The 17,154-nt window shown below is 36.4% G+C and overlaps 1 protein-coding gene across 3 annotated transcripts in view; it reads left to right on the forward strand.

Annotated features, from left to right (window-relative positions):
• Positions 1–16,891, forward strand: part of LOC107716019 (wings apart-like protein homolog) — a 23,654-nt gene extending 6,763 nt beyond the window's left edge. Inside the window, exons 4-20 of one of the 3 annotated variants that reach the window (XM_016522330.1) lie at positions 736–1,037; positions 1,424–1,539; positions 1,649–1,744; positions 1,833–1,997; positions 2,273–2,409; positions 4,531–4,642; positions 5,215–5,442; positions 6,333–6,444; positions 6,531–6,628; positions 7,014–7,090; positions 7,176–7,336; positions 7,501–7,616; positions 8,905–9,144; positions 9,259–9,457; positions 9,702–9,790; positions 13,151–13,246; positions 16,702–16,891. In XM_016522330.1, the coding sequence (XP_016377816.1) occupies positions 736–1,037; positions 1,424–1,539; positions 1,649–1,744; positions 1,833–1,997; positions 2,273–2,409; positions 4,531–4,642; positions 5,215–5,442; positions 6,333–6,444; positions 6,531–6,628; positions 7,014–7,090; positions 7,176–7,336; positions 7,501–7,616; positions 8,905–9,144; positions 9,259–9,457; positions 9,702–9,790; positions 13,151–13,246; positions 16,702–16,779 (2,422 nt within the window). In that variant the 3' untranslated portion in view covers positions 16,780–16,891. Of the gene's footprint in view, positions 1–735; positions 1,038–1,423; positions 1,540–1,648; positions 1,745–1,832; positions 1,998–2,272; positions 2,410–4,530; positions 4,643–5,214; positions 5,443–6,332; positions 6,445–6,530; positions 6,629–7,013; positions 7,091–7,175; positions 7,337–7,500; positions 7,617–8,904; positions 9,145–9,258; positions 9,458–9,701; positions 9,791–13,150; positions 13,247–14,832; positions 15,559–16,701 lie in introns of those variants that run through there. The other 2 variants (XM_016522331.1, XM_016522332.1) reach the window with 2 other exon arrangements.
• Positions 16,892–17,154: the final 263 nt, after the last annotated feature.

The raw sequence follows: 17,154 nt of genomic DNA on the forward strand, positions 1-17,154 counted from the left end.
AAAGTTAAGACAGAGCGTCTTTTGTCTGTCGTTCTTCAAACATTACAGTAGACATATTTTGGTTTACAAACTGTATTGTTTCATCAGTTAGTCACGTTAGCACTCGGCTAACTTATCCACCATTATTGTTTTAAGTGTTCACCGTTTAGCAGCTAAACTTTAGCTGTGGGCACGATTCGCTTGCATAAGTGTTTTATGTCATTATTATAAGAACGGATTGGAGCACTATATTATTGTTTTATGCAAAGGTGCTTTGTCAATGGTAGCGCTCGCTAACTTGCTCAAGGACTCCTCTCTGTGCCAATCACAGCAGGCTTGGCCAGCTGACCAATCAGAGCAGAGTAGGCTTATGGATGGGAGGGGTTTGCTCCGAACTTGCTTGGAGCGAATTGTTTAGAAATCATTGGCAAATGATTCTAATATTAAATGTATATTCTGAGAAAATTACAATGTTTTCTGACCTTAGATGCATTTAAACCTGTTGTAGGGGACTCCCAACACAATATTAGGACACTTTAAAATACCATATGACCTGCTCTTTAAGATTTAATATATAACCATAGTTAAGATAAGGTTTACAGCTTTAAGGTTTAAAATTTGCATACACACCACTGCTCAGTGAGAAATGGATTAATATGATTTATTTTGCTGTGATGCAGAAAACTTGAGAACAGAGGACTAGCTTATTGTCATCTGGATTTCTCTTTTCATACTCTATTTTCATATTTTTTTTAGGTTCAGACCCACTCAGAGTAAAAGTAAAAAGGAGACGAAACTGGAGTTTTTTGGCTTTGAGGAGAATGAGGCTCAGGACGCAGATGGAGACGCCACTGCATCCGGCAGCACCAGCTACAAGATCAAATACTTTGGTTTTGATGACCTGAGTGAGAGCGATAGTGAGGATGAAGACGACTCGGCAGCTAAAGAGAGAAAGAAGAATAAGAAAGCAGTGACGGAAGCTTTGACAACCAACGTGGGCAGTCCCCAGATCAACGACTCGCAGGAGAGTCAACAGAGTCAAAGCAGCCTAAGTACAGGTACTCTCAAACTCACTTCCTCGCTAATGCATGGTTTCATTATTTAATTAGAAGCTAGCTTTATTAGATTGTGCTGGTTTTAACCCCGTTAGAACACTTAAAAAAAAAAATTTAATTAACTATTTTGAAGCGTTTTTAGAGTTCTTAGCAAAAATAAATTGTGAAAATCTGATATAATTTAGCCATAAATTTTCTTTCCATGAAAATAGCCACAGAAGCTGGCATGGCATTAAACACAAACAAACAAACATTATTTCATTAGAGCATTAATGGGAATTTAAACTATAATTATGGATAACGATTATTTGTAGAGCTATCTCTGGATTCATGATTTTTTTTGTAATCTCTTTTTTTTGTAATCTCTTTTTTTTGTAATCTGTTGTCAGATTCTCAGGAGTCGCTGGATGAGACAGGAGCTACAGGCTCACAGAAGGACCGACATGGAAAGCAAACGGACAAGTCAAAGGAGATCGGACGCAAGATCTTCAGCGGTCCCAAAAAAGTAGAGCTAAAAACGCTTTAGCAGAAACAGAGTAACTTTTATTATAAAGCTACATTTGAATTTTTAACATAACAAAATTGTGTTTATTTTGTGTGTGTGTTTAATGCAGTCTCCTGCTAAAGCCATATATAACGCTCGTCACTGGAATCAACCTGAGCCGGAGGAAGTGCCTTCTTCTGCTTCCTCTCATACTGTGGCTGTACCTGTACGTAAAGTACTCTGTTCATGACCTCTGAACTTCATGCATTTCCTCTGTCTTTGCACACCATAATGATGTTGTTGTTGTTTTGCAGAAGGCCAGTGTGTCCAGCAGCAGCAAAGACACAAACTCCCATAAAGATGATGGAGTGTTTAAAGCCCCACCCCCTCCGCCTAAAGTCATTAAGTCTGTCACTATCCCCACTGAGCCATACCAGGACATTGTCACTGCACTAAAATGCAGGAAAGAGCACAAGGAGGTGAGCAATACAATCTGGGAAATAATGTAAATCATTCTTTCTAAAATGTTTCCACTTTTAGTAATTTTAGTACTTCATCTTAAACTTATATTATTTCATTTAGTTCTTTTACATTTTTCATCCCGGATTCTTAATGTTTTTCATCTAATCTTTATTTCAATTAACTTTTTTTTTTTTAAGATTTAGTTAACAGTTACAACACTGACTTGAACAAAGGACATGCTCATATTTTAATATAACTGTTTCTTCCTTGCCCTGTGTGTCTGTGTGTGTAGTTGTACACGGTGGTCCAACATGTGAAACACTTTAATGACGTAGTGGAGTTTGGGGAGAATCAGGAGTTCACTGATGACTTTGAGTATCTGGAGACGGGCCTGAAGAGCACACAACCCCTCAACACACGCTGCCTTAGGTGAGACAAACTCTGAAAGAGTATTCTGGGTGATTTGCAACCTCATGCCTAGGGCTGAACAATTAATCAAAATTAAATTGCAAAGGCAATAAATCGTGATTAGGCAGAAGCTGCGATTGTCATGCGTATCTTTCAGTGAAGCACCGTTCTGTGATCAGTAGTAAATCTCCATCCGAAACAGCTGTCATTATCTCAAACGATTTCGTCGATTTCATAATCCTGCGATTATATCGTCTGCGATTATGAACACGATTTTGCATAGCTTGTCAGAGAACTACGGCTCTGTGTAGTAAATGCTGCTCCACCTGAAAGCAGGTGATGGAGATTTACTACTAATCACAGAACCGGCTTTACTGACAAAATGTGCATGACAATCGCGATTAATCGCGTTCGATTAATCGTGCCGCCCTACTCATGCCTATTTATCACAGCTGTAATTTGCTGTGAATTATCGCAGATAATGATTTCAACTATGAAATTGGCTCAGTACAACCCTAAATCTTTCTTTGCAAATTGCAACATGCTGTTGTTACTTAAGTATTATTTATATGCTATAATAGTATTTATTAAGGGTGTAACAGTTCACAAAAATCATGTTTCGGTACGGCGGGGTGGAATTAAATATAAAAATGGCTTTTTTCCTTTTCATTAAGCAGTGGTTTACTGAACAAATTTCGGCTCTGTCTTTAAGTAAAATAAATTATATGAAATTATATAAAAAAATCTATCTCATCTAATGCTACAAACTGTATAGGGAGCCCTGTTGCACATCATATTAAAGGTTACAATAAACAACAAAGCCCAAACTATTGTATTCAGCTGCTATTATTTTAAGATATAATAATCAACACTCAAGAGAAAATAAATAAATAAATAAAAGCAGCTACATGTTCATTAACTTCCAAATCTAATTATAAAATTACTTTCGACTCCAATTCGTTGTTGAAATGTAATAATTTTCACAGTGTCTGTCTTAACTTGTTTTTATGACAGATTTATGTCAACGAAAGAACCATTTTCAGTACGAATATGTGTAACGTTACACTTTTAGTATTTATTTATATTTTAAACTTTTTTTATTTTATAGTTTCTTTTTTGTTTTAGTAATATTTTGTCATTGTCATTTTGTATCATTTTTTTGTTTATGTTTTCTATTTACCTTTAATTTATTTTTATGTTTTAGTCATTTTAGTACTTCAGCTTATTTTATTTCAGCAACATTTCTCATTTCCATTTAAGTGTTTTAATGTGATATTTATATTGTGTTTTATGTCAGCGTTATTTTAATTAACACTCTTTAATAGTTTTAGTTAAAGCTGCAGTCCGTAAGTTTTGCCTCTTTGTCGCCATCTCTGTTTGAAAACCTGGAATTGCAGCTGTTTGCGTAATTATCTAGCTTGCGTGGGTTGTGAGTCGGGCGGATAAATCTAATGTTCTGAAGAGTATGTGTGGCAGTCAGTCACCGCACCGGTGTGGATATTTACTGTACTCGCAATCACAGATTCTAGCCTACGTCTTGGAATATGACCCAAATAAGAATTTTCACCGGATATTGTCATCTGAACAAGTAAGTAACAAGTCTGCCACGTTTGTTCTGACCAACTGAGGAAAAAAGCATTACCATAAATCTCGCTACCAATGGTGATTAAATCTAAAGATCGGTTAGCTCATATCACATCAAACCGTTCAAATTATTATTATTGTTATACTTTATTCTCAAATGATTAATGTTAACAACATCAGCATTGGTGACTATGACTATAGTGTGTATAGCGTGTAGATTTTAATTTCTGCACAGTCTAATCTAATTGTCATACTCTTCGAATTTCATATTAAGTAATTCTTTTAACCCAAAAAGCAAATAATTCTCCCTTCGAACTGGTTTTCTTTCAAATACAAACCTTTGTAATCCCAGGTTATCTGTAATCAGAAGCACATTTATAACTGGAATATAATTTAATTTCATTCACACGTGTTTCATAAACACATAATCCTTTATGGAATAACACTGATGCACGCTGGAACCTCCATATATGTTCTTTAAAAAGCATTCTCACACTCAAAGACACGTTTATAACAAAAACCACTAATCCTTTTTTCCTCCTTCATTTTTGACTGCAGTATAATCAGTCTGGCCACGCGCTGTGCCATGCCGAGCTTCCGCATGCACCTGAGGGCCAGAGGGAAGGTGGCCCAGGTCTTTAAGATGCTCAGTGATGCCCAACAGCACCCGGTAAGTGTCTCAATCAGCCCCTAACCAACAAACCAGTCACACAACCACCAACTGTCGTTAACTAATCTGTATAACCAAGCATCATTCCAAACTGTCACAGCTCTATCATTATGAACACAGCTACAGTGCTGTGTGGAGAAACAGTTTGTTTACTTCATTAGTATACATTAATTGGAGATGTAATCATCTTCGCCGGCAGACAAGGGAGAAACGCAAACAGAAGCTGAGCCGTTACTCTGTGAATCTTGTTAGTTCAATTTACACAGATGGAGCGTGAATGTTTGCCTTGACTCGAATTTATTTGTGTATTGAAGGATGTTCAGTAAAAATAAATTAAATCCACTTAATGAGTCAAGACAGATGTTTAGAATAAAGCAATGTTTTTATAATGCAAAGTGACTTGTTTTTGAAAGTTTTGTGGCATTAAGTTCATGTCTGTTATCTCTTGAGGCCATCTATATGGAGTACAGTTTTTATGTGTACTGTACTCCTAAAAGTTAAGATAAGATATTCTGAACATTTTCCTTCTCTCTCTCTCTCTCTCTCTCTTGCCGTTCCTTTGGATCTGGTAGAACCTGGCTCTTTGCACAGCGTCTCTGATGTACATACTGAGCCGAGACCGGCTAAATATGGATCTGGACCGGTCCTGTCTGGAGCTGATGATCAGGCTGCTGGAACTAGAGCAGGATGACTCTGTAGCAGATCAGTTAACAGCTAAAGAGATGAGCCGAGTTAAAGAGAAGATCCGCAAACTCTGCGAAACAGTCCACAACAAACATCTGGACCTAGAAAACATCACAGTGAGTGACTTCTGTTTCTCACACCTTTGATGTCAGAACTGACACAGAAAACCAATGAATGTTTTAGAGGAAATGTTCTTCCATTCACCTTGGCTTTGTTCAGACAGGCAGCAAAAATCTGTTTTTATGTTTAGCTGTTTGTAGACTGAATAGTGAAAAAAAGCATAGGAAATCAAATGCAGTCTTTGATACATGGTATTTTTAATTTCGACAAGTTTTACATTCGCTACTTTTTAAAAGTTTAGGGATTTGTATGATTTTAAAAACAGTAGGACTGTGAAATATTATTATTACAATTTAAAAGTATTGTTTAAAATACATGTTTTCTATTCGAATATATTTTGAAATGTAGTTTATTCCTGTGATAGCAAAGCTGAATTTTCAGCATCATTACTCCAGTCTTCAGTGTCACATGATCCTTCAGAAATCATTCAAATATGCTGATTTGCTGCTCAAGAAACATTCCTTCTTATTTATGTTAAAAACAGTTGTGCAGCCTAATTTGTTGTGGAAACTGGGACACTTTTTTTTAGGATTCTTCGATGAATAGAAAGTTCAAAAGAACAGCATTAACTGGAATAGAACGATTATACAATTTTGTACAATTATATGTCTTTACTGTCACTTTTGATAAATGTAATGCATCCTTGCTGAATAAAAAAAAAAAAAAAATCTTACTGACCCCAAATTTTTAATGGTAGTGTATGTAAGTATAAAAAAATTAGGGTTCATTTCTGAACCGACAGGCCTTTCAGAAAGAAGTCTCTATTTTCGTTAGCTATCTCTCAAATGTAAAGTGCTGCTTCGGTTTTAAAATTGAAATAACCTTTTGAAAATACTCCTTTTTACTTTGCATGTGCATCTGCTTGATGTTACTTTTTGCGTCTCAGACGGGTCACTTAGCGATGGAGACATTACTGTCTCTGACGTCGAAGCGAGCCGGAGACTGGTTTAAGGAAGAACTGCGTTTACTTGGGGGACTGGACCACATTGTAGATAAAGGTACCCTAATTGAGTATATCTGTACTTGCTTTGTATGTTTGTTGAAAGAAATGGCTAGAAATATATATATATTTTTTTGCCCTCAGTTAAAGAGTGTGTGGAGAACTTGAGTAAAGAAGAAGATAAAGAGAGTCTGGTGGCGTCACTCTGGGGAGCGGAGCGCTGTTTACGAGTTCTGGAGAGTGTGAGTGGACACCAGATGATAATAATGAAATAATTAATAAAATAAAAATTGTAATTGATTTCCTTTAAAGAAGGACCTGCAATAATTAAATAACCTGCAGTAAGTAAATAATAACATGGACTTTATTGACCTAATTTTATTTGTAGTGGTGCTGCTGGCCTCTTCTTAGAGATACTTACTCTGTAGATCTGATCAGTTTTTGGAAATTGCACCGAATAGAATGAAACAGATATGATGTAAAATTGAATAAATGTAGTAATAAGCTAATTAACAGCTTTAAAAATGTTTACTGCAAGTTGATACGATACCTTTGACTGCCCTTGAGAAAAATGCATGTTATTTCTGTGTATAATTAATTTAAAACATATTCCTCTTTCACATCCAGGTGACAGTCCATAATCCTGAGAACCAGACTTATCTGATCGCCCACAAGGAGTCCCAGCTCATAGTATCCTCAGCAAGGTGTGTGTGATGATATAGAAAGTGTGACGCAGTTTTGCTTTGTGTGATAGGGCATTTTGTCATTCTGAGGTTTGTGTGTGTGTAGGGCTCTGCGGCATTGTGAGCAGATGATACAGCGTTACAGCCGAGAGGTCTCTTCATCAAGCTCCACCCTCCCGCAGAGTAGTCATAGCAACGTGGGCAAGGCCGTGGAGGATTGTATGAGAGCCGTTATCGGAGTTCTGCTCAACCTCACACATGATAACGGTGAGACACTTTTAGATGCGTGACAGAGAGGATTTATACAGTTCTCACCAAGTACTGTATTTGTAAATGCAGAATGAAGCAATATAAAATAACTTTGTTGTATAAATGTTAAGATAAGAATGTAAAATAACCCTCACATCCTCTCTCTCTCTCTGACCCCTCAGAGTGGGGCAGCACTAAAACTGGTGAGCAGGATGGCCTCATACAGACTGCACTGGACTCTGTTCTGAAGGTCCCACGCTATTTGCCTCAGGAGCAGAGATTCGACATCCGTGTCCTGGTGAGAAACCCACAACATTAATTACACGGACCTGCATCTTCAGAAATATCAATTAAAAAAATTATCAGTTCAAAAATATCAATAAAAATGTTTCATCACATATAATTTTTTCATAATATAATATTATTCATTATACAGTATATATTAGTGCTGTCAATGTTAATCGCAATTGATCCCACCTAACATTAAAGTTTTTAAATATACTTTTATATTGCAATAATTTCACATTAAATCTTCAAATTAAAGTAGAAACAACATAAAGTATATTTTTTTATATTTGTTTAGTGGCATCTTATTTTTATTTCTGAAGGTGAGTATCACTGATATCAATACTACTGATGTCTCTAGGAAATACTTTTTTACCCCCTAATATTTAACCATTAACTACTATATCCATTCAACATTACAGTAGCTGTAATTGAGAGCTATCAATTATATAATTTATTAGACTTTAAAAAATAACAACTTTTAGTGAACGTAAAACAATCTCCACATAAACCCATTATAATAAATGTCATATTTAGCTACCTGTGCCCTTCAGCAAGTAGGAAATATACAGAAATTGAATTGAAAGTTGTCAAACACTAAATTCTAAATTAAATATGGATGAGTCCTTAAAGTTCTTTTTTTTTTTTCTTTTGTTCTTTGATTAACAGACATCACAGCAGCTGGTTATTTGGCTGCCGCTGCTGAACATGACGCAGATCTGACTCATATATAACAAATACTTACATGCATGCACAGTTTTAATGCAGCTTTATTTGCCTTTTTTAGTAACTTCATGACTTAACTGACGACATAACTACAACATTGCATCTTCGTAGTTTCATTTGCGCATTAATACGATATAGCTCTTTAATATAATACAGCGCGTGCCACCGCATTTGTGCGTGCAATTGAAGAGCACGTGCTACGAGCATAGTATACCGGCTGACAGGACAGGAAAATTGGTTTTGACATGGCCTGACAAAATCTCATCTGACCGCAGTTCATTGTTGTTCTAATGAAGCTCCCTCGTCACCTGTAGCTTTTCCGTGCTCGTTTGATTAGCGCCTGGCGCTGAGTTGAAGTTGGCGTGCATGTCTGAAAAGTCTCCCGTTTGATGTGGTCGTAAAGATGTTCTGCATCTAAATAAACGCAATTCTTGTCAAGAAGTTGAACTGAGTTTGTACTCTGTACTACTGACTGGTTCTATTAGTTTGTTTAGTATTGACTTGGTTTTGAAGTGCTGTGTTTTTGACATCAGGACTTGTGTTTGTGAGTGTGACGGTGTTTTATCTGTGCACAGGGTCTGGGTCTGCTGATAAATCTGGTGGAGTACAGTGCCAGAAACAGACACTGTCTGGTGGAGATGGAGGTAGACTTGAGCTACATGATCGAGACGGAGGTACACGTGAAGACGGAAAATGACGTGAAGACAGAAGGAGAGGAGGAGAGTAAGACGGACGAACAAAACGAGAATAAAACAGAGGGCGAGAAGGAACCCGCGACAGTAAAGTCGTCAAACGCGCTGGCTACTCTAGTTCAGGTGACTGTAGTCTCCACGTTTGGTCTGCGAGATTCTTTCATAAGGCCCTTCAAGTGTTTATCCTTAAATCTGATATTGGCCAACTAAACCAAGTGTTTCTGTTTGTCTGTGTAGCTCTTTCTTGAACGGGAACGAGCGGCAGTGCTAGCTGAGGCACAGACCGATGACCTCATAAGTGAGGCGCCCAAATCTCAGGCAGACCAGAGTGGAGAGTGGAAAGAAACATCTGAAGAGATCCAGTGGGTCGCCTCGGAAACCAACGACACAAATGACAAGAAAGAGGAGGAGGAAGAGGAGCTTGACCTCAATAAAGGTACAAATTATTCACTGATATGGCTCAAATAAACACTTGTTGTGACTTGTTTGGATTCGACTTATGACTATTTTGCATAAGAGCAAAATATTTCCCCATGCAGATTTTGCATCAGGTTCACGTTTTTCATGCAAAAAATTGTTTTTTTTAATAGTCTTTTGATACCCTGCTGTGTGTTATAATATACTTTATGTACTTGTGTAGGGGGAAGCTTCTATGTAAACGTCATGTCTATCTTTTTCAGCCCTGCAGCATGCTGGGAAGCACATGGAGGACAGCATTGTGGCGTCATACTCAGCTCTTCTCCTTGGGTGTTTATGTCAGGAGAGTCCGGTGAGCATCACTTCTGTTATTCTTAGTTAGTTGGGTAATTAGTTGGTTAGTTTTGAACCAAAGCAACTGTGTAGTTTTGTGTATTTTTTGTGACTTTAGAGCCCCCTACAGTCGTAAATATGCCAGTCCTCTCCTTTCACGCAATGTTGTATCCTCGCACCCTCACAGAACAAACGTTTGTGTGGAACCATGGGAAAGAAACAGAATCCATTCACCTTATTAGAAGTCCCATCAGAATCATTTTGAAACTGATTTTTCAGGTTGAAAAAGACATAGTTAATTTATTTGACAGTGATCAACAAAAAAAATGTTGAAGCCAAATTCTACTTCTAAATTGGTCACTTTATTACAGTTATTTAATGCAAAGTAATAATTTGCATAATTATACAAGTATTTCATCATAAGTATACAAGTATTTGGTAGATGTAGCTTTGGCTGCGTGGATGGGACTCTGTCAGTTTTGCACATTTGGCCACTGCAATTTTTCTGCATTTTCTTTGCGAAATGCTCAGTCATGTTGCATGAAGATCCTGAGTGGAGCCTTTTTTCAGGTCCACTCACAATTTCTCAGTTGAAGTCTAGATTCTGACTTGGCTGCTTCAGCTTTGGCTTTATTGTCTTGCTGGGGAACAAATCTTCTTCTAAGTTGCTGGTGTCTTGCAAGATTTTCTTCAGAATTTCCTTCTATTTTGTTGCATTCATTGAACCCTGATACGCCTTCTAGGGCCTGATGCAGAGAAGCATGATACTGTCACCACCATGATCCGCAGTGAGGATGGTGTGTTTCTGATGATGCTCAGTGTGTAGCTTACACACAACATTATGTTTACACTGATGGCCAAAAACCTGATCTTTTGATCTCATCAGACTACAGAACCTTCTCCAGCTGCATTCAGAGTCTCTCACATGCTTTCCGGAAAACTCGAGCTGAGATATCATATGACATTTTTAACAGTGTCTTTCTCTGTACCTCTTTCCCATGAAGCTGTGAGTGGTGAAGCACCTGGGTGACAGTTCTGCATGGTCTCTTGCATCTCTTCCACTGAAGCTTGTAGCTCCCTCAGGGTCGTCATGTGTAGATTTACAGCTGTGCCAATACTCTATTTCTTACCTAATATAACAGTACTCTCAGGGTTGAATTTTGAAATCGTCTTGTATCCATCCCCTGCCTTGTGCTTTTCAATTACCTTTTCGTGGAGTTGCTTGAAGTGTTCTTTTTATCTTCATGGTCTATGTTCTGCCACAATAATGGCTCACAGAAGTTGAACCTTGCAGATAGAGGTGTATTTATACTATAATCAGCTGAAACCCTGTGACTACACACACATGATCATACCACTGATAGTGTAGGTTTGTCATTAAAGGTCATAGATACATTTAAAATCAGTTGTATTTTTAATTTTTAAATTAGATTTGGTTGCTTTGTTCTTGAAGATCTCTTTTGAATTTTGAAAAAAAATTTTTACCGTTGATCAGTGACAAAAAAAGCCAAATTAAGAAATTAAAGCAAGGATTTATTAAGGATCTCCAAAGTGTAAAAAATGTACACTACTGCTTGGGCTCAGTATGTTGTTGTTTTGTTTGATTTTTATTTATTTATTTGTGTGTGCGTGTGTGTGTGTGTGTATGTGTGTGTGTGTGTGTATTGAAAAGAAATTAATGAGCAAAGACTTAACTTATTCAGCAAAGATACATTAAATTGATCAAAAGTGAGAGTAAAGACATTTGTAAGTTACAAAACCTCTATTACAAATACTTTTTTATTTTTTAATTTTTGTAACTTTTTTTATCAAAGAAACTTGAAAAAATGCATCACTGTTTCCACAAAAATATTAAAGGAAACATATTATGCCCCTTTTTACAATATGTAATATAAGTCTCTGGTGTCCCCAGAATGTGTCTGTGAAGTTTCAGCTCAAAATACTCCTCCCATGGGACTCTAAATGGTGTTCTGTGCTCGTCTGTGCAGCCAAAGGCAGAACAGTTAGCATGTTTTGCTCAAACTTTCACCATGGCATTAGAACTGTACGCCATTGTTGTCGCTTGCGAAATCAAATGATGGCGCTGTGAGTGTAAACTTACAGATTAAGGGGCGGTAAAATTATAATGTGATCCCTTTGCCACGTCACCAAGGGAGCGAAATCTGACACGCTCGTTTTCTCAGACGCTTGCAGAAAAAGGCTTACCAAAACAAAGTTACTGGATTAATCTTTTTCACGTTTCCTTGGTAGGTAGATGCACCGGGGACCTGATTATAGCACTTAAAACCTGGAAAAGTCAGATTTTCATGATGTCACCTTTAAGCAAAGCAACAGTTTTCAACATTGATAATAGGAAGAATTGTTTCTTGAGCACCAAAGCAATATATCAGTAATTATTTCTGAAAGGTCATGTGACACTTGATACTGGATTAATGGCTGCTAAAAGATTCAGCTTTGCCATCACAGGAATAAATTATATTTTAAAATAAATTAAAATAGAAAGCAGTTATTTTAAATTGTAATAATATTTGTAAATTCAGCCTTGGTGGAAATAAAAGATGTCTTTCAAAAATATATCAAAAAATATATTTGGGCCAAAAATGAAAATTCTGGATGCACTTCGCTGAAAACCGAAAATGCTTTTTAATAATTATTTAATATTTTATTAGATAATATAAAATAATTTTGTAAGACTTTTTAATTTAACTCAATCATGTTAATGATACTGAATTTAAATATACAAGCCAATAAAATAACCACACTTTTATTGAAAGTAAAACAATAAAATTGGACAGAAAATATATTAATATTAAATATCAATATAATCTTTTTATTCAGTTCTATGCAACAGAATCAGATTTGACTGATTTTTTGTTTAATTATCCAAATAATGTATAGTCCTGCAAAGCTATTATTATCAGAGCATATGAGCAGAGCATAGCGTCACGAGAGGGTAGCGTCATTTTACCAGCGTTGCCCTGTACTACACCATGTTACAGCACAGTAGCGCTATTGCAAACAGGAACAAGTATACGTCATAGAAACTTCCTGTCGGCGCGTTATTTGAACGGACTTTACTTTTCTGATGAGCATGAGTGAGTACATGAGTGGAGCGTTCGCATGGGCCGTGAGCAACTCAATGGAACGGAACGCACATTCGTAGAGTGGAATATTGAGCGGAGCGTCACACCACGCAGTGTTGACGGCTAGAGGGAGAGTGAAACCTGCGTGCTGAACACTGCTGGCTGGACGTTGCGGCATGCCATATTTTCGGCTCATATTTTCAGCTCTTCCTGCCAAAAACCAAAAATGCCATTTTTAGCGACTGAAATTTCAGTGCATCCATAAATAAATGATATCTTTTCTCTCTCTTTCTCAGATGAATGTGAAAATCGTACGGGAAAACCTTCCCAAGGGAGATTTCTCTATCATGACTGAAATGCTGAAGAAATTCCTTAATTTCATGAATCTGACGGTAAGTACAACCAATGATATTAAACATTTTGCACCTTGCATCGCACATTTAAAAATGGCAAGTGTTATGTTTTTTTAGTAACCGATGGAAATGTCAGCATGACAAAAAATTTTGAAATGCCAGAATATGATTAATTGTAATTAGAGCTGCACGATTAATCGTTAAAAAATCGCGATCTCGATTCAGACAACCACACGATCTCATTTCTAAATGTTTTTCATGATTTTAATATTAAATTGGTGTATTAAATATATTATATTTTAAATGCATATACACTACCAGTCAAACGTTTTTGAACCGTTTTAAATTTTTTTTTTAAAGAAGTCTCTTCTGCTCACCAAGCCTGCATTTATTTGATCCAAAATACAGCAAAACAGTAAAATTTTGAAATATTTGTACTATTTAAAATAACTTTCTATTTGAATATATTTTAAAATGTAATTTATTCATTCGATTTCAAAGCAACATTTATCTGAAATAAAAATCTTTTGTATGTCTTTACCATCACTTTTGATAAATTTAAAGGATCCTTTCTAAATAAAAGTAATAATTTATATAACCCCCCCCAAAAGAAAAAAAAAACTGACTCCAAGCTTTTGAATGGTAGAGTGTATAATGTTACAAAAGTGTTTTAATCATATTTTGCCACACATTATTTTGTTTAGTTCAGAATCGTGGGAGAATCGTGATCTCTATTTGAGACAAAAAAAAATCGTGATTCTCAATTTATCCAGAATCGTGCAGCTCTAATTGTAATACAAATTCTGTAGTACATATTACTTGCTTGTATGCAGATTAGGGCGGGGGAAATAAATCGATGCATCGCGAATCGAGAAATGATTCATCGCGATTCTTTCTCTAGTCCAGTGTTTCTCAACCCTGGTCCTGGGCGCCCCCCAGCAATAATGTCTCCCTAATCAAACACACCTGATTCAACTCATTAGCTCATTAAAAGAAACTCCAGGACCTGAAATGGGTGTCAGATAAGGAAGACATACAAAATGTGCAGTGCTGGGGTGCGCCCAGGACCAGGGTTGAGAAACACTGCTCTAGTCGATTCTGAGCTTAGTTTTGAACAGCAGATGGCGCTGCATGCCGCACTCGGCTTGGTTCCAAATCATTGCACACACTTGAACCTAAAATAATCATTCATGACTCAGCTGAATGCACAAGCGCTCTTCAGCACTTCTTCATGAGCATTTGAGTGTGCGGATAAAAACTAGATTAGAGCGCCATCTGCTGTTAAAATCTAAGCTCAGAATCGATTCCAGAGAGAATCGCGATGCATTCGGAAGATCTCAGAATCCGTCCCCGAATCGATTCTGCATCGATTTATCGTCGCAGCCCTAATGCAGGTGCTGAAAAGGCATCCAAATGTGATTTTCAGTGGTCCATCAGAGTGTGTCTTGGCTGTATTTGCACCTGGATTTTAATGTGTTATTAAATTGTGATCTGGTCACCATGCATGCAATGTAGTGCCAGGTGTAGGGGGCCATTGATGTTATAAAACGTGTGGCTGTTCTCTCATGTCTGGCCAGTGACATTTAAATCAGTTTTAACTTCTCTCTGTTCTTTCCTCTCGTCAGTGTTCTGTCGGAACCACAGGACAGAAATCTATCTCACGGGTGATTGATTATTTTGAGCGCTGTTAGCAGAGGTGTCATAGTTCCCCCTCTTCTGTGGGATAAATCTGGACCTGGCAACGTGCCTTAGGCCCTTCAGGACAAGAGGCAGCAGATCCGGTGGTAAAGGTGGTTAAGAGTCGCTACCGTCACGTCACCTGAGTGGCTCGCTGCAGAGATTTTCATGTTTTTTTTGTTTTTTTTTCCCTCTTTCTTTTCGCTTGTTTTTACATTGTGTGTTTTTCAAATGCTGTCTCTTTCTCTCATGCTCACACACGTACACACACTCAGCTGTGTTTGCTTAATATTTGGTTTTTGAAGCACGGATCCTCGTGTAAACAAAAACTAAGCTGTTTTGAAACAAAAGAATGATTTTAAGCTAGTTGTCCCTGTTTGTAGTGTAAAGATTTACACTAAACCTAGTAACTTTGATATTTCAAACACTGAGGGCTGAGGCTTTGTTCACACTGGATGCAAATCTGCTTTGCTTTTCAAATCTGAGGTTTAGGACAGACTGTTTATACATGTAAGAGAATTTATTACACAATAACTGAGAGTTGTAGAAACTGGAAACTTTGCCTCTGCTCATGACATAAGCATTAAGAGGCATTTTATGCATTCAGGAATATATACTGTTTGGGGTCTGTTAGATTATTTTTTATGTTTTTGAAATAAGTCTCACATGCTCACCAAGGCTGCATTTATTTGGTCAGAAGTACAGTAAAAACCGTAATATTATGAAATATTATTAGAATTCAAAATAAGTGTGTGCTATTTTAATACATTTTAATATGTAGTTTATTCCTGTGACGGGAAAGTTGAATTTTCAGCAGTCATTTTTTCAGTCTTCAGTGTCACATGACTTTTTTTAATTGAATGCATCCTTGCTGAATAAAAGAATTATTTTATTTAAAAAAAAAGAAATTATACTGGACCCAAACTTTTGAACCGAAGTGTACATGCTGTGTCCCAAATGACATTTATAAAAAAAAAAATTAGACTCTAAAAAATACATAAACTAAGCTAATTGAGTCAGATATGCAAAAAAAAAGTATTTGCTGCCATTCTGAAGAAAGCCTAAGATGCCTAATGAACCAAAGACAAAGACCTTGCAAACATGAAACCGTGGATTCCTGTAGGAATTCTTGTAGTCCTGCTTAAAGAGCGTTTTATGATTATGAGATGGTTTATGTCCATATTTCAATCATTGTTTATTTCACATATATACTGAAACCAAGCTATTATGTTTGATTTCTTTAAAAAACTGCACACTAAGCAAAAAGTTTTGATGGTTTTTATCTGGATATCTAGGGAAGAATTGTAGGGGGTTCTGGCTTATTTTCATTGCTTCTTTGATCATCCACTGGCTTCTGCAGTTTAAACTCTTCTCTGTGTGAAGAATCACCACCTTACATTACCCTTGGAAAAAAAAAAAAAGATTAAAGTTTTTTTAAATTTTTTTTTTTATGTTTCTTTAATTAGTTTTGTAGACTGTGCTGTGTGAGCTCCATTTTAATGTTAAAAAAAGACAGCACTTATTGTTTTAGTGAGTTCATGAATGACTCCATCAAAATGCTCATCCTCTGTTAATTTAATTATAATCTAAATATAATGGAATTGAGATTTATTGTTTTATAATTTTATGAATTCTTTTCTTTATCTTTTGATGTGATTCAGGAAAATGTGTTTCTTAATTATGTTTCAAACATTTTAATTCCACCCGTGTATGTCTGCAGAATGGCTGGAAGCTGCTGAAAGGTCTTCGAGAAAAAAAAAAAAGACTGCATCGTTTTTCAGACCGAACTAAGCAAAAGTGTCTTCTATTCCGTTCAGATCTTTGCTGAAGCAGAGCCATACGGAGTAAAGCTTGTTCTATTTTGTAAAACTGAAGCAGGTTTTACGATAAGTTAATTTACAGATCTGAATTGATTATTTTTTTTCTTTTAATTGTAAATATTTCTGTACATATTTGATGTTAGACTGCTAGACTACTTTCACCAAATTTTCTTTATTTTATACTTTCCCCCCCTTATTGCATTATTTTAGATAAATGTAAAAGTACAATTACAAGAAATATATAAATATTATATATATATATATTAAAGGAAACAATTTGTACCATTTTCCAGGCTGTTGTCTTTGGTTACAATGTAAATAATTTTACCTTGAATAAATACTTGCTACTTTCAGTATTTGACTGTTTTATAACGTCCTCTGTGATTCCAACCTGAATGCTTGAAAGTTGTTAGTGTGAAACTACAACCGTTTGAAGAATCCTTGAAATCA

The sequence above is a fragment of the Sinocyclocheilus rhinocerous genome, unplaced genomic scaffold, assembly GCF_001515625.1.
Source record: "Sinocyclocheilus rhinocerous isolate Xijiao unplaced genomic scaffold, SAMN03320098_v1.1 scaffold749, whole genome shotgun sequence".
NCBI lineage: Eukaryota > Metazoa > Chordata > Actinopteri > Cypriniformes > Cyprinidae > Sinocyclocheilus > Sinocyclocheilus rhinocerous.